This window comes from Acipenser ruthenus, chromosome 46 (assembly GCF_902713425.1).
Source record: "Acipenser ruthenus chromosome 46, fAciRut3.2 maternal haplotype, whole genome shotgun sequence".
Lineage (NCBI taxonomy): Eukaryota > Metazoa > Chordata > Actinopteri > Acipenseriformes > Acipenseridae > Acipenser > Acipenser ruthenus.
Window position 1 is genome coordinate 9,459,180 of NC_081234.1, and position 25,286 is coordinate 9,484,465.

Genomic DNA, 25,286 nt, shown 5'->3' on the forward strand with positions numbered 1-25,286 from the left:
TGAACTCTGCCAGCCCCACGGCTCTCTGGTCTATATGAATGTAGTTTGGGCTGTCAGAGTGCGACGGCGAGCTAGCGAGTTTTACTTTCTCTGGTTTTAATAAAACCCTTGTATTCTGCTGTATCACTAGCAGGTTTCTCTCTCCTTCCAGTGTCTTTTCTTTATTTGTCTTTTTTCACTTTCGTTACCTTGTACCGCCGCGATCGTTTTTTCATGCCAAGTCTGTTTTCACAGATGCTGGCATTTCAACAGTGATGTCACCCAGTTTGCTTCGCCTCGTGACATTTCCTGTCAATATCCGAAAACGTGTCACCATGGCAAAGCTGTTTATAATAATAACAACAGTAATAATATTACGTGTTCAAGACCATTTTTATTTTTAGCTGGTGAGTCTGCAGTGAAGAATGCTGGACGAACCGTTTTTAACTCCCCCTGGGGGCTAAAGAGCCTTCAGGTGGTTTCATGTACTGTCTGTTTACATACAACCGCTGGGATACTGTTGTTGCCTGGGATACTGTTGTTGCCTGGGATACGAGGACCGACCGCTTTCTTTGTGTTGCAGGTATCTGGTTCCCAGACTGCCCTTGAAGACAGACAGCAGTGGGCGTCGGCCTGTTGCTAAGGGATGTCGCTGAAAGTGAATTTGATTGGCCCGTCTCCCTGGGGCTTCAGGATATCTGGAGGGCGGGACTTTAAGAAGCCCATCGCTGTTTCCAAGGTAACGGTCACCTGAGGTTGCCTCCAGCTTTTAAAAAACAAACACACGTATCTGTGTAAAATTTGAGCTTCACACACAACTTTGTTATTGTTTATTATAAGTAATAATTTTGACCTTGAAATTACCATGCCTCTGAGGAGCGGAGGAAGAAGATAATGGGGTGGAAAACATTTGAGCGTCATCATGCCATACCCACATCGCAGTGTCCTGGAGCTTGATCTTCTTACAAGACGCCCTTTTAACAGATGAATCGCACTGAGCTGCTGAAACACGAAGACGTGACCTGTCTTAACAAGCTTCGTTCACACCTGCGCAAGGTTAATATCTAATCCGTGCCAAACCAACACACAAGCGTTTCTCATAATGGGACCGTTAAGAGTTCGTTCACGCTTTGCCAATTCCCAGTTCACCTCACCCAGTGATATAAGCATGTGAATTAAATCTAACTTCAACACTGAGTATATGTCTGAAACGAATAGATGAAGAGGTTATGATTGTTGTGTGTGTGTGTCTGTGTGACTGTGTGTGTGCGTGTGTCTGTGACTGTGTGTGTGTGTGTGTGTGTCTCTGTGTGTGCGTGTGTGTGTGACTGTGTGTGTGTCTGTGTGACTGTGTGTGTGCGTGTGTGTGCTGAAGTAGTTTTAAGTTGTTTTTTTCTGTGTTCCATGTTGTGTTTTGTTTTTCTGCCTGGAATTCAGCCTCATTTCCTTTGCTATTGAAGACCTGTCTGGTGTATTTTAATGAACGGTGCTCTTTTGAAGGAAGTGGGTGATGGCAGTAATGGGGCCTGAGAGCGGCTCCATTGTTGTATATTTATTTGGGTTGTAAGTCACTGAGAGACAGGAAGATCGGAGCGGTGTTCATGAGTGTAGAGAGAGGGGCCGGGCAGGAGGGCTTTCCAAGAACCTCTGGAGAGTTTGAGGCAAGTTATCAAGCAGTCAGGACTTAGAGAAAGAGCCCAGACTGCACTCCTACCCAGGACAGGGCTGTGCTTAGAAATGCAAACAGAACCTGGAAAAAAGACTCGCTTGTCATTCAACTTAAGTTTCTTGAATGCAAAATCGTTGCAACATGAAGGAAACGTAGGGCGGCTGGCAAATTTCTTTGCATTTGCAATGCCTGCCTGCACGTCTTTAATGACTGCACAGAATCCATGTGTATAAACTACAGCTTTGTTCCCCGAATACACAAGGCAGTCTAGTCCCTGTGACATGAGTTATGCCTCGGATTGCAAAGGACGGATTATATATATATTCTAATTCAATATACTGCCTGTGACTTTCTCACCAGTTTCTTAGTTTTTGTTCATTTGAGGTGTGTCCTGATTTGAAGAGACTCTACTGTTGTGGGTCGCCATGGCAACCCTTAATCAGCATCTGAATGGACCCACAACATGGCACCCCCTGCCCTCTGGTATTGGAGACCCTGTACTTGGGGAGGGAAATAAAGTTTTCCCTTGGAGCTGTGATTTGAGTGCTTTTGAGGTTCTTTTTGAGTTATTGTGACTTGTTTGAATCGCTGCTCGTGTTTCACCCTGTCCGTTTTGTAACTGCTTTTCCAGGTGAATGTCGGCAGCAAGGCTGAGGTCGCTGACCTTCGACCCGGCGATGTCATCCTGGAGATTAATGGTCAGGGCACAGCGGACATGCTCAACGTGGAGGCCCAGAACAAGATCAAGACCAGCAAGGCACAGCTGCTTCTCACCGTGGACAGGCAGGTTCACAGGAGCCTGTCTCCTTGTTTTCAAAGAGTGTTTCAAAATTCATTATTAGGGTGCTGGTGATGCCAGCGCTGCAGAGCTGAGAGTGGAGTGTTTAGAGGGTGCATTACAGAGGGAGATCCTAGGCTCCAGATGAAGGGGTTTGCAGACTTCCGAGTCGTCCTCACCCAGTGAAAGGAACAGCCCACTGATTTTAATTTTCTGAGCAGTATCCTTATGGGGGGGGGGGGGGATGGAAACAAACAAAAAAAATCTATTTTGTTTGTATCGCCTGGTGAATTGCATGACTCCGCGGGCCCGCGGTAGCTGCAGTGTTTGTTTGCAGATTGCCTGCAGTGTGTCATCTGTTTCTTGAGACAGTTGCAGACCGAGTAAAGACTTGCAGAGGCATGCTAATTAGACTCATAAACATTCTTATAAAAACATGGGAGAAAATGATTCATGTTGCGAGTGCCGGATCAGCGGTCGGAATGCTAAATCATTTCAGCATGTTTGTCTTCTTGAGAGAGCAGAGATCTGACGTCTCGTTTGTCTAGGCATCTGGAGCAGTGTTGGTGGGATCTAGTCTCGGTCTTATTACAAATCCCAGCGGAAGTTTGAAACATGTTCTTGGTTTTCAGACACGCAGGACAGTTGACTATCACCCTGTGTGAATATCTACGGCTCACACGCAGTCGGGGGATCGCTGGAGAACTGACAGCAGTGACTTTGCAGCTGGAAAGGCAGGACAGTTTGAAGTGACTCTAGCCACATGCCAGAGACCTTTACTCCCCCTCTGCCCTACTGGTAGCTAAGGGCATTGCCCTGTCTTGGGTAGAGAGGCTTGTTTAGCTACCTTGCACCTCGAGCCCAGGGGTATTGAGATTGCTGCCACTCTTCCCATTATTTTATTCTCCGTCAGACCAGGACTGTCCAATGCATGGCTCCAATGCATGGCTCCAATGCATGGCTCCAATGCATGGCTCCAATGCATGGCTCCAATGCATGGCTCTCTACGTCGCATTGATCTCCACAGTATGGCTCTTGAGTTAGAGATGAGGGCTGGACAGTCTATCGTTATGCAAGTCTTTAACCGTACGTTTTAATAAGCACAGGCATTGATTTATTGTTTATTATTATTATTATTAATGTTCAGCTATGGCCAGAAGTTTTGCATCACCCTATGGAATGAACAAAAGAGGCTTGAAACCTGCTTACAAAAATTGAAAACATTCCGAAATATAACATGAAGTACTGTACTACTGTCACGGCTTCCGGTAGACTTTTGCAAAATCATATTGTAGTTTCTGTTAAATAAAATATCTAAATTATGTTCCTATAAACTTAATAATAATACTACTAATAATAAGCAGAAATCTATATCTTAACTTTTGAACCTTCGCCTATTAAATTAACAAGATTAAGAGCTTATTTCTCCTCTTAAAAAGCTGCTGAAGGGTTAAGTGTAAAACTCTCCAGTGGCCAGACAGGAATGCTGTTTCCTGCGCTGGTCCCAGCGAGTGTGGTGTCTCCTGCATGTGTCATGCATCCAGGCTGAGATTCTGCTGCAGGTTCACATTCCCTCCCTGTTATTTATTTACAAGCCCGCGTCCTGCTTCACAGAGATCCAGCGAGTGGCACCTGGAGCCCTTCCAAAAACGACACGGCAGTCGTTTGAGTTTGTCCCGTTTGTCTCGCGGGCAGCATTCCTCCTGCTCTCTGTCAGCATTCCTTCCACTGTGTGTTACAGTGCTTAGCAAAGAGGGGCATTTCTTCATGGTCATTGTTGAAGGGCAGGATAATGCCAGCGCTGCAGAGCTGAGAGTGGAGTGTGTAGACTAGTGCTCATTATTATTAAGGTGCTGGTAATGACAGCGCTGCAGAGCTGAGAGTGGAGTGTGTAGACTAGTGCTCATTATTATTAAGGTGCTGGTAATGACAGCGCTGCAGAGCTGAGAGTGGAGTGTGTAGACTAGTGCTCATTATTATAAAGGTGCTGGTAATGACAGAGCTGAGAGTGGAGTGTGTAGACTAGTGCTCATTATTATTAAGGTGCTGGTAATGCCAGTGCTGCAGAGCTGAGAGTGGAGTGTGTAGACTAGTGCTCATTATTATAAAGGTGCTGGTAATGACAGAGCTGAGAGTGGAGTGTGTAGACTAGTGCTCATTATTATTAAGGTGCTGGTAATGCCAGTGCTGCAGAGCTGAGAGTGGAGTGTTTAAGTGAATTGGAGTTCTTGGAGCAGCACAGTGACTGTGTGCGATGGCTTTCTGGTTTTGCTGATGTTGGTAGAAATGTAATAACAGAATCCCAGGCATCATCACATGGGGGCCTGTTGTCAGCAGAATGAATGTTTAGAAAGGGTGCCCCCCCCCCCCCCCCCCCCCCCCCGCCCCCGCACACACACACACACACACCCACCCCTGTTCTCTGCTCCGGTCCATGTGAGTGGATTTTTCCCCACTGACCTCATGTCTCCCAGCTGGCCAGAAACAAACACACTGGCCTCATTACTGGACAATGCTACAGTGTAGCTGCTGCTGCTGGCCTGTCCAATTTAAGCTTCCAGCAACCGGGTACAATAACACGCCGGGCAACGCGCCAAGCCTGGCACGGCTGAGAGAAGCCTGGCACCCCCGCAGCTAGCAGAGTGGGGTGGGGGAGCTCTTCAGCTATGTGCACATGCAAGTCAACCCAACAGTGCAGTGCAACTTGGTATTGCAGTGAAACAGCAGAGTTATCCGGACCAATATATTCTTAGTATTGATTCACTTTGTATCATTTTCAGCTTCCTCGCCCAGCTGTGAAAGTTTAATAGGAGGCACATTTTTACACAGAGAATTGTGAGGGTCTGGAACCAACTCCCCAGTAATGTTGTTGAAGCTGACACCCTGGGATCCTTCAAGAAGCTGCTTGATGAGATTCTGGGATCAATAAGCTACTAACAACCAAACGAGCAAGATGGGCTGAATGGCCTCCTCTCGTTTGTAAACTTTCATATGTTCTTAAGTCTGTGAAGCACATTTCTGAGAGGAGGGTTTAACTGGAGCTCAGAGCAGTAATAAACCCAGATTATCTGATTTTTATAGACTCATTAAAACGGTGCTTGGCAGAGACCTGGGTTGAGTAGGTGTGTCTCTTTTTTTTCTTTAAAAGAGGCTAATAAAATTGGTTTAACGGACTGCAATTTTATAGCCCAGACTTATTAAAAGACAGCTGATTTACGACAGTAAAAGCTCCCGTTTTTCCTCATTTACCAAGAGCAGGCTGTGGGCGTGTTGGGGCTCCCAATGCCTGCTGGGTAGACTGCAGTAGCCTTTGTGGAGTCTGTAAGGGCGCTTTTAGTGTTCCCACATGCCTTCAATTTGCGGCTATGCCAGATTTATATAAAAACCAAACTCATCTTTCTGTTTTATTTTTGAGCCAAAATGTTTTAAATGAAGTTTGATGTTTAGGACTGTTGGTGGCACTGGCGACCAGAAGTCTCCCATTTACCCACCCAGCGGCGCGCAGAACAGCGTCTCTGGAACACAGACTGCTGAGGATTTCAGAATCCAGCAGGATCACATCAAAGTCTCGCATCAAAGAGAACAGCGATGTTGCATCACTATTAAACATTTCAGCCCTTCAAGTTTTTTTTTTTAATAGAAGTGTGAGACTGGGGCAGTCGATTTGTTTGGTCGTTGTCTGAACTAAAAGTTTGACTCAATCTCGTACAAAACGGCAGTCCTGTATCTTCGACTGCAGTGCCCATCGTTTTTTTTTTTTGTATATTTTTATTCATTAAAAGAATAGGAATGGGTGACAGAGCTGCCCTCTGTCTCGTAGCTGGTCTTGCCCATTACAGTGACATGTGCACTGATGCGAATGGGCTGTAGGTGCGGGCAGGCGAAACTTGACACCTGTAAGCTTCTTGCACTGTGATTGGCTGCACTCATGAGCTGCACCCAATCACAGGGCTGAACAGAACTCTCCTATTCCAGTAAACCATTTCAACTTTTAAAAGAACAGTCCCATCACAGCTTGTAATAACAAATACAATTATGCAGGGAATTTGGGGCATTAGTGTCCAAGTCCACTGGTGCAGTTGCTGCATCCCGTGCTGGATTTTGCATGCTCTGTAAAGCTCTTTGAAATGCTCCGTTGTACGGACAGCGGCGTGGTTCTTGTTGTTAATTATTAGGATCTCAGTTCCCCCCGGTTCTGTCTCCTTGCATCCCACAGTAAGCGCTGCAGCTTCTCAAAGCCTTCTGATCCAGTCTGGAATTGTTTTAATGAAACAGAACTGGCAATGCACCCCATTCACAAAGCTTGGTGACTGTGTGCTGAAGTGGATGTGTTTTAGAATCCGTGACACCTTTTCAAGGCTGTTAACAGCGACTCGCTGTACAACTGCATGGGCTTGCTGCTGTTTGAGTGTCTGATTCGTGGTTTTTAAAGGACGGCATTCTCAGAGATGTCGTTCCTGTCTCCTGTTTTGGATCCCCACGCTGGCACCCTGTCCTGAGAGAATGGCCCTCATTGAGCAGTCAGTGTAGCAACCCTAACCCTCCACCGCTTTGCTCAGGCTTGTCGTACTGAAAGCAATTCTGAGCAAACCAGCCTTTCAGATCATATCTTCATCTGCCAGCTGCTGTTCTGCATCATTTCAACACCCTGATGCTCCTGAATCGCGTTCCTCCAACTGCTGTGTCAGTAACAGAGCTGTCTGCCCAATTAACCCTCACAACTGGATCCGCCCCGTGAGGGTGTGTATGTATACAATATAGCTACCATATGGTTGAATAAAGTTAAAGCACTTCATATCTGCCAATTTTTTGTGCTTGTCTTAGTAATACTGCCAGCTGCACAGAAATCAAACCGCAGAATTTTTCCCAGCCTATGCAGGTCAAATATAGAGTGTCAGACTTGATTTTAAACAGTTGCAAAAATAATCCTTCATTGTTATATATATATATATATATATATATATATATAGGGGTTGTAGGGAGATATGCAAATGAAGCATTACAAGAGCCAATCAAATCGCATGAAAGTTGCCAAACAGCTTCTACATTCACAGCGTTCTAAAAGTCAAAATACAGTATCTGCAGACATGTTTCGCCCTTTTTGGGGCTCATCAGTACAGCGCAACTGTATTTTGACTTCAGAAAGGCTCAGGAGAGTAAGTAAAAACAAGTAGCTTTCGAGTTAAGGTGAGTGAAAGCAATTGATTAAAAAACAAATGGGTTGTAGGGGGATATGCAAATAAAGCATTACAAGAGCCAATCAAATCGCGTGAAATATATATATATATATATATATATATATAAAAATAAATTACATGTTGCAGTCCATTATAAAAAGCAATGGGTTGTGATGGCTTTTCTAATTGGTTACAACCAGTCCCAATATGTTCAAGTTCAAGTTTAAACGCATTTTAATCCTAAAGGAAATTAAAGAAACTCTCCCCTCAAGTCAGTTCTAATTATTATTATTCTTCTTATTTATTTCTTGGCAGACGCCCTTACCCAGGGCGACTTACAGTTGTCTACAAAATAAAATACAGATCAAGAACTACAGCACAATTAAGAGTAAGATACAAAATACAATGACTTCAGTCCTAATAAAATACAAAACCCAGTACGATTTGATATCGGGGCAGTTCAAGAGCAGATAACAGTGTTGATAGATACATCAGGGTTAGATACGAGGGCAGGTGAAATACAAGATACTACAGATTGGGTTCAGTGCAGGATTAAATACAGTAAAATAGGGAGCAGATAAGTGGAAGTTAAAGTGCATTAAAGGCAGATTGCAATGTAGTCGAGAAGGGAAGAGTTGAGTTTCACAGGTGTTGTCTGAAGAGGTGAGTCTTGAGGAGGCGCCGGAAGGTGGTCAGGGACCTTCCTGATATCTGTAGGAAGGTCGTTCCACCGCTGCGGGGCGAGGGTGGAGAAGGAGCGGGCCCTGGAGGCAGGGGAGCGTAGAGGAGGCACAGCCAGTCTTCTAGTGCAAGCTGTTGTGCTAACTTACCCTTGTGTTTCCTCTCTGCCAGGTCGGAGCCTGCTTCTCCCGGACAGACGAACGGGATCCTGTCCCCGGAACCCTTATCCTCGCAGTTCCAGGTCTGCTCTCTCTTCTTTTTTTTTCTAGTTTCTGTTCAGTTCTCAAGCACCCGTTACCTGGGATTGAGGATCTTTCTTTTTTTGCTCATGTGCCGTTGTTCTTCCTCCGCGGCTCCAGGAGGCGCTGCAGGTCAGCCGAGACGAGAACCAGAACTACAGCAAGCCCTCGTACCGGAGCCCCTACTCCCCCGAGCCTCTCGCCCCCCGACACTCCCCTGGCTACGGCAAGCCAGACACGCCCCCCAGCACCGGGAGGTGAGGGCACGGCCTGGGAGCAGATCTCTATCTCTGATCCCCGGCTCTCTTTACAAGCTTGCAGACTCTTAGCGATTTAAAACATCGGGAGCTTTGCATTGTGTTATACCTGTATTAATACCTGTGTGTTAAAAACGGAATGCTTTTACTAACAAAAGTCAAGTTTCTTGATTTTTAATACAACACAAGTAGCGTTACGAGTTTGTAGGCCACTGTGGGCAAGTTGCTCACTTCATTTGCAAAAGACCTGCAAGTTTCCCATAGTGGAAAATACAGACCCAAAACTTTCATGGATTATTTTAAGGCAGGGGTGTCAAACTCCAGTCCTCTATGGCCCGCAGGGTCTTCTGGTTTTCATTCCAACTTAAGCTCTCAATGAACTTAATCGATCTAGTTGTTCAGTATTTTTTCCAGATCTTTCACAGCTGATATTTTAAAAAAGGAACTTGATTCAATGTGTTTGTGTTGCTTTTCGTCAGCAGCTTCCAGTCTCGCTCCTGGTCTCCTGTAGACAAGCGTTTCAGCCCCAAAGTGTCCTTGGACTCCCCAGGTCCCCAGGTAAGAGAACAGCAACGAGGAAGGGGGAAGGGGCACGCAGCTCGATGCTGCCACCTAGTGAGGGCCCAGGGAAGTGCTTTTGACCCATTTCCCTGCATCAGCACTCCCATTATCTGTCTCTTTCTAAACACTTGTCTCATTTAAACTTGGGATGGCAGGCACAGTAGATGCAGCCTGGTGACAGTGTGCTGTGCTTTCAACTTGACAGACCAGAGGTGAAAGATGGAACCTGCCCGTTCACCTGGTACCTGTGACATTGCCCTTGCAGTCCTTTCAAAGCTGACCAGGTCACTTCCCCTCTAAATCCAAAGAGAATACATTAGTCTCAGCCCTGACCTGGAACGCTCGGTAGTCTCTGAGCCTCTGTTTGCTCGCTGGCCCCTCTGCCCTGGTCTCTGGCAGCGCGTCTCTGAGATGCACTGGATTCTGATTCCAGTGTCTCGGATTTCGCTCGGAGCAGGTGTTGTTTGCTATCGGTGTGATGTTTTATCTGCCACCGGCTCTATCTCTGTTGAAAAGGTTAACGATGTGAGAAATAGCTTCTGTCGACATGCTGGGACTCTCCGCTGATCTCCACTGCTGATAATCCAGGATTCCTCTGCCTGGGGGGAGGAGCTTCTGTCCAGCAGCCAGCTTGTTTAGACCCAACCCTGGGCTGCGTTCCTGTGCACTTTGCGTCCATTTGGACCCCTGGGGCTGCAAATGGGTTGACACTTCATACAGTACTGAAAAGGACATAAGCTTTTATGATTGATTATTTTGCATGTTAGAATATAATTTGGAAGGTTTAGCCTTGGTGTTTGGTAGGGCTGTTTCTTGTAATACAAGTGTCTGTCAATGTAGAAGTGAGTGGAGAGCGGATCAAAGCACATTCCTACAGCTGTTATATACGGCTTTATAATAATCAAGTACAAAAATCTGGCCATATCTTCCAATTATAATCAACCTTTATTTAGTGCATTGCCATTTTCATTGCAAAGAGGCAATAGGTTGAAGAGAATGCCCTTAAATGGCTGAGGTACCTGGCCCATTGTGATGTCATCGAACATTTTAATGAATTGCGTTCCGAGTGATGTCATGAATTGGCTTTCTCTGTGATGCGTCGTGGAATGCAGCAGGCAGCACCTGCGCTCTGATTGGCTGAATGATCCTCAGCGGTCTATGACATGTGTTTGCTGGCTCTTGGATCTCTGCACTGAACCGAATAGCATCGCTGATACTCAGTAATATTTATGTTATTACCACTTCAACAAACTCCTTTGAATTTGCTGGCAATCTGATCCCCATTACACGCTCTAGCTCTTCATGTGATTTATACTTCTGTTTTTATATAAAACATGTTAAGAGAGAGATTTTTATAGCTCCCTTTATTTGGAACATATTTAGAGCTATCTGCAGGACGTCCCGAAAACCGAAACGGAGACGTCTTGGAATGGTTTAAGGAATGCTGTGAAGTATCAACAGGTGTCTTAAATTAGTTTTTGAAAGATATTTTAAAAGAAAATGCATCTGGTCCCATGTTGCCAGGCGATGGCGGAGCAAATGTTTGAAATATTTTTTTCAAATAATAATTAAACCCGATATTCAAATAATCCTTAATATGAATTTATATATATATATACTTTAATCAAACATTGCACAGTACAGCTCTGGCTTTTGGCTCACCCTAAAGAATGAACTCATTTTGTTTTTGGTCACAGCTTGCTACTGTATAAACCCTAATGTTTATATATGATCTGCGTGTTTTTGACAACACCATCATGTCGCTGGATTAGCTTCGTGATGATTGGGGCGTGCAGTGAAAATGCCCTTTTTTAAGAGTCTCCAGGGCCTGGCTCTGCTCTCCAGAGAGATCCTACAGGTATCAGGTGTGTCTCTCAAACCTATCAAGCCATCAGCGGCAGTGAGAGCTGAATGAGAGCCCTGTGACTGTGGAGACAGTGGGAACCGAATCCTCACGCTGTCCCTCAATAGAGCCTGGGGTGTCAGGTGTCCTGAGAAACAGAGCACTACAATAGCAGCTCTGATGAGACGGGCCGGGGCGGCAGACAAAGCCCTGGCTTGTGTGTGTTTGCAGCCTGGCGAGGGGCGAAGGCAGAGAGGACTGCATTGCGTTCCCAGAGAGCTCCGTGACTCTCCCGGTAGACCTCCGAGTGGTTTCATCTGGCAAAAACCCTTTTGTCCGAGAGCACTTCCCACTCAGCGAGCGCTTTGTTAAAATCGCCGACTGAAAGGTCTGGTCGGTCCAGGCAGGTTTTAAAATCCATCCGCCTGCCCTATTTCAGGGGCTCCCTCTCGTCTTACCGTTTTGTTTATACAGAAGATTTACTGCCAAACTAACAGAATCCTGAGAGTGTAAACTAGAGCCAGTGTGAATCCTCTCCACCAGAACATTCAGCGAAGGAGGTGCCAAACATTTAAGAGCTTTCAGAACAGAACGGTACCAATGAGAAAGCCTACGATGTGTTTAATGAGAGCCAGCCTAGCTTTATGTACATGTGACAATGGTGTTTCAAAGAGGGACAATCTGGAACAAATATGAATGATATATTAGATCAGGTTTGTGGAAGGACTGCTTGTAAGCAAACTGGTAGATCTAGTCGCCATAATCTAGGCTAGGAAGAACATTAGCAGTCACTGACTTTAGTTGTCTTATCCATCTTCAAGTGCCAGCAAACAAAAAAAAATACAGAAAAAAACTAGGCAGTGCTTTGGACTGTTTGGCTGGCTGCAGGGCAAGGCTTGTAAATGAACTTGTGCAGAATTCCTGCATGATTGCGAGTCAAGCTCGCTGACGTTGCTTTTCGAAAAAAAACAAACTGTGATCTGTTTTGTAGCTTAATAGGCGGATTATTCTGAAGCATTTCCACTCTTGGAAGGCATTCAGGTTTGATACTGTGTTTAAAATCTTTGGTCTACTAGGAAAAGCCCATCTGGTTTTCTGTAACTTGGACCGTGTGCAGGATTTGTCTCGCAAGGCTTTTTTAGTTCGCCATCAGCATTGCGTTACGTGAATGTGTCGCACTACATCTTGGAATTATTCACTTAAACCTTTATACTTTGAAAAGCTCCAACGTTTTTGTTACAAAGTAGAGTTGATCAGATTATAACAAAATGCAGGCTTGGTGTGTGTGATAAAAGCTTCTACGCCAGCATGAAAGCATTATCCTGTCTCCCGGCAACGCCCTGCCCCTCACAGATGTAAGAAGTCCCACAGTTGTTCTTCATTTGATATGAGCATTTTTGACAAGCTCTTGGCGTTATCAGATTCTAGATCCTGGTGATCTAGTGGTTAGGAAAATTCTACATACTTGTAACTAAAGGCTACACTGTCCTTGATTGATGAAACTATGCAAGATGGTTATATTTTTGGAGGGATGTTATTCTGCTGTGGATGTAGGTCAAGGGTGCTTGCTTTGGTATTGGCATGTAGTTTGTTTTCTATCCTTGGTTTGGGAGGGGTGATGCATGCACATATATCCCAGTCTCGATTTCCTTTTAGATTTTTCAGAGACAGGAAATGCTGTGTTTAGCTGGGCTGTGCCTCTTGGATTCATCCTCGCAGCTCATCATTTCCCCTTCTGTTTCTTTCCCCGACGGATGGAGTCCATTAGCTGCGGCCGCGGAACCTTTTCCATCGGAGCGGAGAGGCAAGGAGTTTTATTTTTCCGTTCGGAGGGCTCCAGTGTTTTCCGTTAGGAGCTGCTGTGGGAGGTCTGTGGAGAGAGCAGCTCCCTCTGTACAGCACGTGTGCAGAACAGGCTGGGGATTGGGAAGGGAGAGGAGAGGTAGAGGGGGTGATGTTCTGCCCCAACACCTTGAAATTAAAGGGGGCTTGAGGCTGGGAGCGCAGTGGATATCTAAATTCTTTTGGGAGCGAATACCCAACATTATCATTTCTGCAAGATTTATCCATTTTTTTTTTAAAAGCCCTTTTAGGTTGAACCTCTATGTCTGTATTCTCAAGTTCATGTTCAGATAAGGTAATCCCCTCTTCCTTTGGAAAATGTTTCCCATACCTGTTAGGAAGTGTTAACCCCTTTTTATACTCCTCAGGGGAGGCTGGCTTTGCTCTGAAAGACACCAGGCAGGTTGTCCCTCTCAAAAGTTTGCTTTAAAGAGCTTATGAATGACTCTGCAAGCTGTTCTAACTCCAGAATTAGTAGGGCAGCAGTGTGGAGTAGTGGTGAGGGCTCTGGACTCTTGACCGGAGGGTCGTGGGTTCAATCCCAGGTGGGGGACGCTGCTGCTGTACCCTTGAGCAAGGTACTTTACCTAGATTGCTCCAGTAAAAACCCAACTGTATAAATTGGTAATTTGTATGAAAAAATAATGCAATATCTTGTAACAATTGTAAGTCGCCCTGGATAAGGGCGTCTGCTAAGAAATAAATAATTCAAATCCCAAATAAAATTCTTTCTACGATAACATGCAACAGGAACTCAAAGCTGTCACAAAGGTGTACAAGCTGCAGCTACGGGACGTCCTGTATTAGGGAGAACCTGAACCAAAACTCGCACCAGCCCTGGGTTTCAGAACTACCTTCAGTTCTACTATTGCAACGATCAGGAGCCAGGAGTTTGATGTTGCATGAAGAACTCCTTTTAGTAACCCTACAGACTCAGGTGTGACGTATTCATACTGTGATGAGGTCAGTGTGCTACTAATTTAGTGCCTGACAGTCCCAATAAACCTGGACAACAGCATTCCACAAACCCAGCCAGGCTCGCCCGAATCAATTTCTCACACTCGGGTGATCCGGACAATAGAAAAAGCCGATTCATTAGCAGGGAGTTGCTGATGAGGGCTTGAAATTCCTGTCTTTCTGTTTTTCGTATTAGCTTGTAACCAGTTTCTCCAGCTTCGACTGTGCTGCGCTCCACCCTCAGTGATGGGCTTGCTGGCATTGCCTAAAGCTGGAGCACCTTTTTAAAACCTGGATAAACTTGCTGAACTGGCTTCCTGTTTATTTACATACGTTAGCACAGGTTCCTCCCTGAAGAATAAATGACAAACGTGTGAATTCAACACAGGACTGTACGCTGCAGAAGGATCCTGCCCCAGTTTGATACTGGGAACGAGATGAGGTTGAGTTTCACAGACTGGAGTCATGGTGCAAATGGAAATGTGGCTTCAGTAACAGACTCTAGTTGGAATTGAAATGAGGCCACAATTAGGAATGCAATTCGCCATCACTACAGCCTAGAGCATTACAGTACTGTACATGCTTGACAAACGTGGACCGAGATGACCTTGTGAGAGTCCAGACAGACTGGCCAGCATTTCAAAACTCGCATTGCTTCCTAATGGCTTGCATAGAACACTGAGAGGTTATGCTTCCAAATTCCTATTGGATCATTTGAATAGCGGTCATGCCAGGACTGAAGAGCAGCTTGACATGGGTATACAATATAACGAATGCCATCTGGAGCTATCCAACACACCCCCTGGGCACAACTGGTACACCAGAGTGTATCCATGACCAGCTCCCACTGCAGCTCCCTGTCCCTTGTGGAAGTAAGAAATCTTCCATGTCTGCTGGGTGCATCCAGAAAGACCTTCCTACGTTCTGACTGCATCACTTCAGACAATGTCAGCTCAGGATCATTCTAGTTTCCGGCCTCGTAAACCTCAACACCCGAAGAGAATTAAACCCAGCATTTTTCCAAAAGCCACATGCATGCTAAGACTGCTTTAGGTTTTGATTTGTTCTGCACGCTACGTGGTATTTTAAATAGTTGGTTGTTAATTGTGCATGCTGGGGGGGTTGGAAAGGAGACATCCTCCAAGGAAGGCCGGCTTTGCATCATTAGGGGGCGCTCTCTTCCCCTTGGAATAGCACCAACTGAGTCCTAACCGTCGCTTTCGATTCTATTTTGTTACCTTTCTGTTCGCTTTCTTAAAAATTATTGTACGGAGAATCTGTTTTGGTTCTTCACTACTTTTTTTAAAATGTATTTTTACATCAATTCAGGCGATGCAAACATTTCAAACACAAAGCTGTAGAAGACTGGTCCATCCTTTGCTGTAGGTCACATCTAGACCAACGCATGAGGAGATCCCAAGAAGCATAAGAAACTTCATCTCTGGAGTTGTATTTCAAATCCCTGCAGATCTGAAGGAAGATGATTGTCAGTCATGATTATTTAAAGTTCAACTCCCTTTTAGTTATGATTTTCCTCCCTGGGTGACCTATTTAACATTCGATAATGTATTAAATCGAATGCTGATTTGGTACACAGCTGTATTCTATGACTTGTATATATTTTTTTCTTCTCAATTAAGTTCCATTACCGGTGTTGTCCAGCAGAAATCAGCGTGCCTTGCCAAATAAAGGCACAACTAGAGACCAGCATTTCCTCTGAGCACAAGCATAAGGAATGAGGAATAATTGCGTTCTCGCAGCCCATGCTCGTTATCCAAGACAATCTGCCGGCGTGTGCGGCACTAACCGAGACATCCAGACCCGCCTGCCCTCCAGCCAGCCAGCGGGCAGCCCGTCTCCCGCACTGCCAGGGCTCTCAAAGTATTTCAGGGGATGCAAACGCTTCTATAAAAGGGAAGGGAATGAGGAAAGAAAAACAGGGAACGCAGAACTCCGTGGAATGCCTCGTTGTTCTAATCCTTGCAGCCCTTGTAAGGATTCAGACAGCCTGATTCCTGCAGTCTTATCCCAGTCCTGTGAGGAGCGAATCCAGGAACTCTGCAGCTTGGAGTGCAGGTCTGTCCAGACCATTCTGAATGCAAGGAGTTTTAAATCTCCTTTTTTAAATACTGTCATTTCTATAACTGCAGCTGCAGTTCTGTGGTGACAGTGGTATGTGCTTTGGTGCTTACAGTGTGGTTTAACTAGTCTATTAAAGCACGAGTAAATCTCATCATTGCAAGCCAGTTTTAATTGACTAACGGTGACTTCAATTTAAGTGATGTGGCGAGGAGCTCATTTTAACAGAATACTGCCGATTTTTTGATCAGCAAATGGAATGGATGATTTAAAAGGGAATCTGAATTTGGTTTAGATTTATTAAAATAAATAAATAAATAAGGATTTGGAAATAGAATTCTAATTGAAAAACACGAAATGACCCGAACCTGTTTTGAGACCTACATAATAAATGCAAATACACAACAGGTGAGATACATCGCTGCATCAAAAGGGCAGCAGTGTGGAATAGTGGTTAGGGCTGTGGACTCTTGACCGGAGGGTTGTGGGTTCAATCCCAGGTGGGGGACACTGCTGCTGTACCCTTGAGCAAGGTACTTTACCTAGATTGCTCCAGTAAAAACCCAACTGTATAAATGGGTAATTGTATGTAGAATAATGTGATATAATGTATAATATGATATCTTGTAACAATTGTAAGTCGCCCTGGATAAGGGCGTCTGCTAAGAAATAAATAATAATAATAATAACCACTTAGTAATCAGGTCACGTGTCAGAATGCTCCATGTCCCGTCCCCCCCCCCCCCCCCGGTGTTGCCAACAGACCGCAGGCTAAAGGCGGAAAGACATCCCCATGGCAACAACAGCCTGGCGCTTCCTGTGGCTTTCTCTGCGGCAGAATTGGAGAGGCAAGAATCACGTGACGCGTGCACGCAACTTGCCCGCAGCAGAGACAAAACAGAGCTTGCTGTCTGTCCTCGATATGAAGTTTGAGGATCACATCGGCCACAGATTGTGAAACGCACAGGATGTCTGGTTTTACACATTAGTTTGCAAAAACAAAACACAAAAACACTACATTTTAACTTCCAAACTTGAATGTCCAAGATGGCATGTTTAACTGTTAACTGCATTTTCCCCATAGTCTATAGCTTTCCTCGGTGCTTTTTTTTTATCAGCAATGCTGTTACAAGTTAAAATATTGTCCCGCCATGCTGATGAGATTTCAACGCCGGTGCTGTGAGCTGCTGAGTGGTTGCAGGTGTGGAGAGACGCACAGGATCACACTGATCAGATATGAGGATTTGATACGACAACCCGTGCGATTATATCTATCATCAAATACCTTGTTTCATATTTGACGGTCCTGAGTGACTATCTTCGTTACCGCGTCTCATTTTAGAATCCCGCATTCATTGACAGAATGACCGGGCGAATCGCGTTGCTAATCCGAGTTTGATCCAGACAAATCTCCCGTGCCAGCTGTTAAATATAGGTTTAAAACCACATTTGTCGTATCCATGTGGTTTCGTCACTCGACGGTATAGCTGTAGAAACCCACGCGGCTTATTCGGCTATTCTCATTGGTGGAATAACTACCGCGAACGTTCCAGGTGTATTATAGAATCCGTCGGCTCTGAAGCCCAGGTTCAAATGAATGCACAGCACAGCCCGGTTCATTTTGCATGTGTGTTTTTACACAAGTCGGTTTGCTGAAGTGTTTATCCGGTGCTCCGAAGCCCTACGGTCCATCAGTTTGAAGATGAAGCTGGGCATGTGGCTGAGGGTGCACGCAGCGCTGGATCAAAATGCGGCGCCGATTTAAAATGTTGATTTTACCAAATGCAAGGCGCGCAGTTGTCTTTAACCGGGAGGGGGTGGAAGAAATGCTGCTTCCCGTCACAGACATTCGTATTGCGCTCTGATTATGTCAAGCAGCGGCAGGCTGGGGGTTTAATGTAAAGGTCTCCTTTGGGCACCTTTTTAAAATCCTGTAGAAATCTTCAGATGTTCACAGAAATCTGCAGTACAGCTCCGATATGGGACCTGAATGGGAGTGCTGGTTCACTGTGCCTCGCAGCACAGCAGCGCTCTCTAGCGTTCATTACTTGTTTTTTTTTTTAAATCAATAACTGTTAATGGTTTGCAGTCTTGTATTGTCTTGCCTGGTTTTACATTTATAAAGTCACAGAGACAGACACTCGCTCGCAGCCATCCCAGTCCCTTCTGATGGTCGAAGATGTCTAGCGAGTGGATAATGCAAAGGATGCGAGAGCCGGCTTTTAAATCTCAAGGGGGGGGGGGAAATATAGGCAGAATTAATGACACCACCACAGAAAAACTGCTGCTAGGTGACAGACAGAAATGCAATACATGTAGGGTTAACCACACACACACACACACACACACAGGGTGCTCGGCTGGGTTAGCCCCAGGGCTACTGGCTGTGCGTATCAGCAATCAGATGAGAGATGAGATGCGTTGATAGGTGTGGTGTTTTCATGTTTGTTTTTCTAACAAATATTTCCTAGCTGTCTCTGCCCAGAAATTCCTGGGGTGGGAGTCGGGTTCTCTCAGCCCTGCTTCAGTCTCCGCACAGCGGCAGGGAAGCGTGGCAGAGTGGCAGGCAGTTAAAGGGTTACCCCTGAGGGAGGGGGGATCGTAACCTCGTCACTGCTGGAATGGGTGACCGTTGTGAAAGGGAAATGCATTGTTCTTTCCTCTGGTTGGTTTCAGGAGCCCGTGGCAGATGTGCGAAGGAACTCCCTACCCAGGACCCCCACCCCCCCAGGCTGGACCCCCCCTCGCAGCCCCAGAGAGCGCCCCCTGGATTCCTGGGAGACCAGGGCCTCCCCCAGCAGGAGGTCAGTGCGGACAGTACTTCATACTGTGAGGTACAGACAGAGAGATGCTTCCACGTCCCAGTCTAAAACTTACAGCAACAGCCAAGAGGTGCGCCTCGCCCTATAGAACGAACACATTTTGCTTCGATTTGAAACAGGCTGAATAATGTTAAGTTAAAATTGCATAGCGCTTGACTTTTGCGATATCGTTGTGTCGATTCTTTGATTTTTACAACATGATTTTTAATAAAAGATCTTTTTTTTTATGTCTAAAACCTAAAATTCTAGGGGATGCAATACTTCTGGCCACAGCTGTAGCTAAAAAAAATTTCATACCAGGTACCAGGATTCATCCCGGTTTGATCAGCGGTTCACCAGATGTGTGGTCAGGGGTGATGCATGAATGACTGCTTCCACTATGTCCTCGGGGGATAATAATAATTAAAAAATAAAAAACAGAAAGATTTATATCCTTGATTTTAGGGCTCTTTAAGTTAAAACAGAGTACCGCTTTCCAATGGAAATCCTTCAATCGGTTTTCCTGTATCGCCCTGAACTGAAAACAGAGCCGATTGTCCCGTGGAGCCGTGCTGCAAATTGAGCTTGATTTGAGGGGTCAGGAGTCGCAATTACAGAGGCAAGCGGTGGGGGGGGGGGGGGGGCTAAACCAATTTCAGAAAAAGAGCTTTAATAAAACACACATGGCTGGAGCTGGCCTCCCTTCGCTGTGGTGTTCCTGTGTTTTTGTAAGCCTCGTTTAGCAGAAGGGAAAGTGCGTGACGGTGGTGTCTGATGCCGCGGCTCTCTGATCCCTCTCTGCTAGTGCCTCCCCTGGGAGTGACGGAGCCTGGCCTGCACAGATGTTGCTGGTTGAGTTTATATAACAAGGGTGGTGATGAAAATAAAGCCTCGCGTCTGCTGAGCAGCGTCACTTGGAACGGTCCAATGTGCCCCATCATTCCAACAGTACAGGGTCAAAGGGAGAGTTGGGGGCTCTGTTACAGTATAGAGGGGTACAGATTGAGGGAGAGTTGGGGGCTCTGTTACAGTATAGAGGGGTACAGATTGAGGGAGAGTTGGGGGTTCTGTTACAGTATAGAGGGGTACAGATTGAGGGAGAGTTGGGGGCTCTGTTACAGTATAGAGGGGTACAGATTGAGGGAGAGTTGGGGGCTCTGTTACAGTAACAATTCTACAAGCACCACATTGGAGCGAATGCAATACACAGCCGTACACAGGTGGATCGTTCTATTGATCCCCAGCGTGCCTCTCAATGCAGACGCTGGGTCTCTGGCACTGAGCCAGCTTTGCCTCAGTTGTTAGTGAGGTTAGCCCTTAATTGGGACCCGCCCACCTCTGCATGCCCAAGCTTGCACAAGAGATTCCAAGCCAATCAGGGGCCTCCTACTTTGCATAAAGAACACGCCCTGTGTTTCCCCCGCACCAATACCGTGCAGTCACTCTCGACACACCTCAAAGGTCTAACTCCTCTCTGAGACGGTGACCCCTCGCTCTAGTCTGCACTGCACTGTCAGCCTCCTGCACTGTTTCTAGCAGAAAGAGAGACTTCATTGCTTGTTTTGTTTCATAACCAGGACTTGGGGTAAGTGGAGATCCTTCTGTAGTTCTTTGGGGTGAGAGATATTTTTATAATCCATCTGTCAATGTTGTGTTCTAAAACAAGTAGCTAACGCATAACAAGGAAAAAATGAGTTACTTGAAGACTTCTACTCGCAGTGCATCATTTTAAAATGATCTTGGAATAAACTATTATCTACAATGTTAGTCCTTTTGAAAGATCCATCAGGTGCCACTTCACTCTGTCAATGGGACCCTTTGTGCCGTTTGTTTATTCCAACTGCACCATGCTGTGTATTGCAGTGTGGAGAGTGGAGTTCTCTTTCCTATACTGCTAGAGCGCTCTGCAGTGTGGAGAGTGGAGTTCTCTTTCCTATACTGCTAGAGCGCTCTGCAGTGTTGAGAGTGGAGTTCTCTTTCCTATACTGCTAGAGCACTCTGCAGTGTGGAGAGTGGAGTTCTCTTTCCTATACTGCTAGAGCGCTCTGCAGTGTTGAGAGTGGAGCTCTCTTTCCTATACTGCTAGAGCGCTCTGCAGTGTGGAGAGTGGAGCTCTCTTTCCTATACTGCTAGAGCGCTCTGCAGTGTTGAGAGTGGAGCTCTCTTTCCTATACTGCTAGAGCGCTCTGCAGTGTGGAGAGTGGAGTTCTCTTTCCTGTACTGCTAGAGCACTCTGCAGTGTTGAGAGTGGAGTTCTCTTTGCCTTTTTTTATTTTTTTTTTCAAATTCAAATCCTCTTTCGAAAATCGTGTTTTTATTTCTGTGTGTTTTTTTTATCTGAAATAAGTCTGGCTTATTCTGTCCAAATGAATGACTCCTTCTGATATCGGGGGTTCAGTGTTCTTCCCCAGAAGTGTGGCTGAAATGTTAAAGGAGCCACCTGAATGTATTTCTGTTTCATATCCGGGTTTATTTCTCTGAACTTGAACTGACCCTGTCGTTTTGACCCCTCACTGTGGAGTATCTCTTCTACATTCCCAGATGAACTGATAACTCATTGATTTTATCTTTCGAAAGCAAAGGGTTATTGAAAGAAGATTCTAACTTGGAATGAAAATACAGTTTCCTTGAGAAGGGCAAACAGACCCAATAAATAGAGACTGTCAGCTCGGCTTGCTATATTTATTAATACACTTTACTATACCCTGATTTTATAGTTTTACTACGAATAGGCTGGAGACGCACAGATTTCGACAGATTCCGTGTCGTTGTGTTTCTAATCAGATCTCAAGGAGTCTCTCCTGCTGTTTCTCTGTCTCGGGTGTTCTCGTACGGATTCTTTTTTGTTTTGAAAACATACACCTTGCGAGTCTGGTCTAAACCACATTCCTGGGCTGTTTTATAAATCTGATAAGTTATTTTTGTGTTTTGTTTGGTACGTGTGGTTAACGAAATCCCAAGACGCTATTTTCCCCTCCATGTATTTGGAAAGCCATTACCCAGTTGTGATGAAACTTGGTCTGAACACGTTCCCCTGAGTGTGTCTGCCTGTGTCTCCCCTGCCCTGCAGCTCGGACGCAGCCATGCAGAAGTTTGACCGGGACTCTGAGGTGTACAAGATGATCCAGGAGAACAAGGAATCGCGCGCAGCCCCCCGGCAATCCAACACCTTCCGCGTGCTGCAGGAGGTACTGGAGTCGGACGAGCAAGGTGCGCAGCACGGCCCTGAACCACAGGCACACTCACTCAATCAGACGCTAACACACACACACACACACATGCACACACTCCCACACACACTCCCACTCACACACAGCCGTTTAGCTTATGTCCTGCGATCCCCACATTCAGATCTGTGTCCCAGCACTATATTATCAAATTGCAGATGATGTACGAAGCAGCGTTTTAATCCCTGGTGTTGATTTGAAGGTCTTTTCTTTCTCTTTCTCTTTCTCTCTCTCTCTCTCTCTCTCCTCTTCTTTCCCAGTGGCGACAGTCCGATTCCCAGGAGCGTTCTCTCCGAGCCCCCAGAAAGCCGTCAGTTCTGTCGCTGGGGTTACCAGATTCCACATCTGTGAGAAATGCAACACCAGCATTGTGTAAGCGTCCTGGGGAATTTCCTTGTGCTGCAGAATGCTCTAAAATAGCCTCGCGGTGGCGGAAACCAAGTTGGCAAACGCTCGGCTACACCGATGAGGCCCGAGCTGAACAGCTGGGTCATTATTATTTATTTCTTAGCAGACGCCCTTATCCAGGGCGACTACAATTGCATTATTTTTACACATTTATTTTTACATACAGTTACTCATTTATACAGTTGGGTTTTTACTGGAGCAATCTAGGTAAAGTACCTTGCTCAAGGGTACAGCAGCAGTGTCCCCCCACCTAGGATTGAACCCACGACTCTCCGGTCAAGAGTCCAGAGCCCTGACCACTACTCCACACTGGGTCATCTTTCTTCTGTTGCACCTGCTAATTCCTGATTGGGTGAAGTGGGAGGAAGGCGGGCGTGGGGTGAAGGGAGCGGGAGGCGGGCGCGGGTTGGAGGGAGCGGGAGGCGGGCGTGGGGTGAAGGGAGCGGGAGGCGGGCGTGGGGTGGAGGGAGCGGGAGGCGGGCGTGGGGTGGAGGGAGCGGGAGGCGGGCGTGGGGTGGAGGGAGCGGGAGGCGGGCGTGGGGTGGAGGGAGCGGGAGGCGGGCGTGGGGTGCAGGGATAGTAACAGGGTGCTGTGTGTGTGTGTTTGCAGGACGCAGGCGGTGCGCATCGTGGAGGATCGATACAGACACCCCGAATGCTACACCTGCACGCAGTGCGGACTCAACCTCAAGATGAGGGGACACTTCTGGGTGGGGGAGGAGATGTTCTGCGAGAAGCACGCCCGTGAGCGCTACCAGGGGCCCCCGGGGGCCACCCTCACAACCGTCTACCCCAAATCCTAGAAAACATCCACAAACAAACTCTGCAGCATGTTGAATCTCCACACCCTGGCCTGGGTCACGCAGGACTAAAGCTGGGCAGCAAACAGCCCTTACATACCCCACTGACCCCCAGCTCCACCGAGGGAGGGAGACCAAGCAAGCGTGTGTGTTTTGGGTGCACAGTCCCAGGGAGAAACCGACCAGCTCTCTTGGCTTGTTAAATTATATGTGGCCGACAGTGTTTTTGTGTAGGGCGCCTGTCCTCGATTTCTCTTAACAAAGTTTCCCATCGTAAAAGCACAGCAAAGTGTAATAAAGCAGAGAGAGGTATGGTAAAGCATATTAAAAAATATGGCAAATGCATAATATATAACCATGGAAGAAGAAAAAGCATGAGGAATTATCAAGCACATTTTCCATGCTCAACTTTAAGGGTGTTTTATAGCACTGCCTAGCTCTTAGCTGCTTTATTAGTGCCTCTGATGTGATTAGTTATTGTGAGCAGGGGCCACTTAGTGAGTCAATGGAGTGCGATGGTCTTCACACACGCACGCACACACACACACACACACTTGCTCCTAATTCCTGTTCTCCTCCCATGCTGGTTTTCGTTCATATTTGAGTTTATATACAGCATATGTATACTTTCTATAGGCAAACATTTGTTGCATAATTAAATGCGTCCGTAGTGGGACATCCACAAGGAGCAGCTGCCCTCAACATGCCCTGCATTGCAGTACTGCAAGAAGCCAGCAGCCTTTATCAGTGTCTTTATACAGTATTGTATAGCGTGATTCTCTATTATTTTGAGCAAAATAACAAAGTTAAGGACCCCAGGGCTTTCCTGTGTATCTCCAGGTATCTCAATAATTGTATAAATGCCTTTTTAAGTTAAATATCTTGAGGTTTTATTTTAAATCACCCTCCTAAGAGGCTGTAGTCTTTGTGTTGATCCCTTCCATCAAACCCGTTTATTCGGCACCGCTCCAGTGAAGGTGCACGAACAGTCTGAAGATACTGAACTGGAGCATTCTCCCGGTTCATTTTCAAACCCGCACGCATGGCGCTGGGTTGTGTAATGAGCTGCTATGAGTTCACGGCGGGCAGGTTCATTGGGAGCGACGTGTCAGATTTTGCGGGTTGCCCTTTTTGTAAAGTTGAGTTTGTAAACCCTGTTTGCACCAGCAGGCTGTGCTGCTGAATCTCAACAGACTGTACTTCATTGACAACATAAAGAAAGCATTCGTGTAAATAAGAGCTTTGTGAAGAACTCAAATCATATTACTTATGAGCTATCCTATTTTCCTATTGCATTCAAATGAACAATGTTGGTTAGCATGTCACTGTTTAACTAGCTATAATATATATATATATATATATATATATATATATATATATATATATAAATAATTAGTGCTGGATTGCACTGGATCTCAGATCCAGTACCCTTTGGTCTGCCAGGTAAGAATTATATACAATTTGCATATGATGAACTGTATGGGGGTGGGGGTGGGGGTTGGGGGGGGAAGGGAAGGATATATCTATATATATATATATTATTATTATTTTTGCTTGGAAAAAAAAATTGTACAATAAAAACAAAACAAAAAACCGCTTTCCTGTTCCATTAATTGAATGACAAAAAATGTACTGTAACAATATAGTGTAATTATTATTCATTTCTTAGCAGGCGCCCTTATCCTGGAGGACTTACAATTGTTACAAGATATCACATTATTTTTACATACAATTACATTATTTTTTACACATTATATTTACCTGCAATTCCCCATTTATACAGTTGGGTTTTTACTGGAGCAATCTAGGTAAAGTACCTTGCTCAAGGGTACAGCAGCAGTGTCCCCCCCACCTGGGATTGAACCCACGACCCTCCGGTGAAGAGTCCAGAGCCCCTAACCACTACTCCACACTGCTGTAGGATGCATCGCGACATCTGTGTCAAATGTATTTATGTATTTATTTTTTAACAACCCAAATGGCAAAAC

General features: G+C 45.7%; 1 protein-coding gene across 2 annotated transcripts in view; it reads left to right on the forward strand.

The window, feature by feature from the left end:
* LOC117397826 (PDZ and LIM domain protein 2) overlaps positions 1 to 24,002 on the forward strand; it is a 29,919-nt gene extending 5,917 nt beyond the window's left edge. Inside the window, exons 2-10 of one of the 2 annotated variants that reach the window (XM_059013647.1) lie at positions 563 to 718; positions 2,280 to 2,431; positions 8,456 to 8,525; positions 8,644 to 8,780; positions 9,260 to 9,338; positions 18,739 to 18,866; positions 21,934 to 22,073; positions 22,351 to 22,462; positions 23,109 to 24,002. In XM_059013647.1, the coding sequence (XP_058869630.1) occupies positions 626 to 718; positions 2,280 to 2,431; positions 8,456 to 8,525; positions 8,644 to 8,780; positions 9,260 to 9,338; positions 18,739 to 18,866; positions 21,934 to 22,073; positions 22,351 to 22,462; positions 23,109 to 23,301 (1,104 nt within the window). In that variant the 5' untranslated portion in view covers positions 563 to 625 and the 3' untranslated portion in view covers positions 23,302 to 24,002. The remainder of the gene's footprint in view (positions 1 to 562; positions 719 to 2,279; positions 2,432 to 8,455; positions 8,526 to 8,643; positions 8,781 to 9,259; positions 9,339 to 18,738; positions 18,867 to 21,933; positions 22,074 to 22,350; positions 22,463 to 23,108) is intronic. The other variant, XM_059013648.1, reaches the window with a different exon arrangement.
* The last annotated feature ends 1,284 nt before the right edge of the window (positions 24,003 to 25,286 follow it).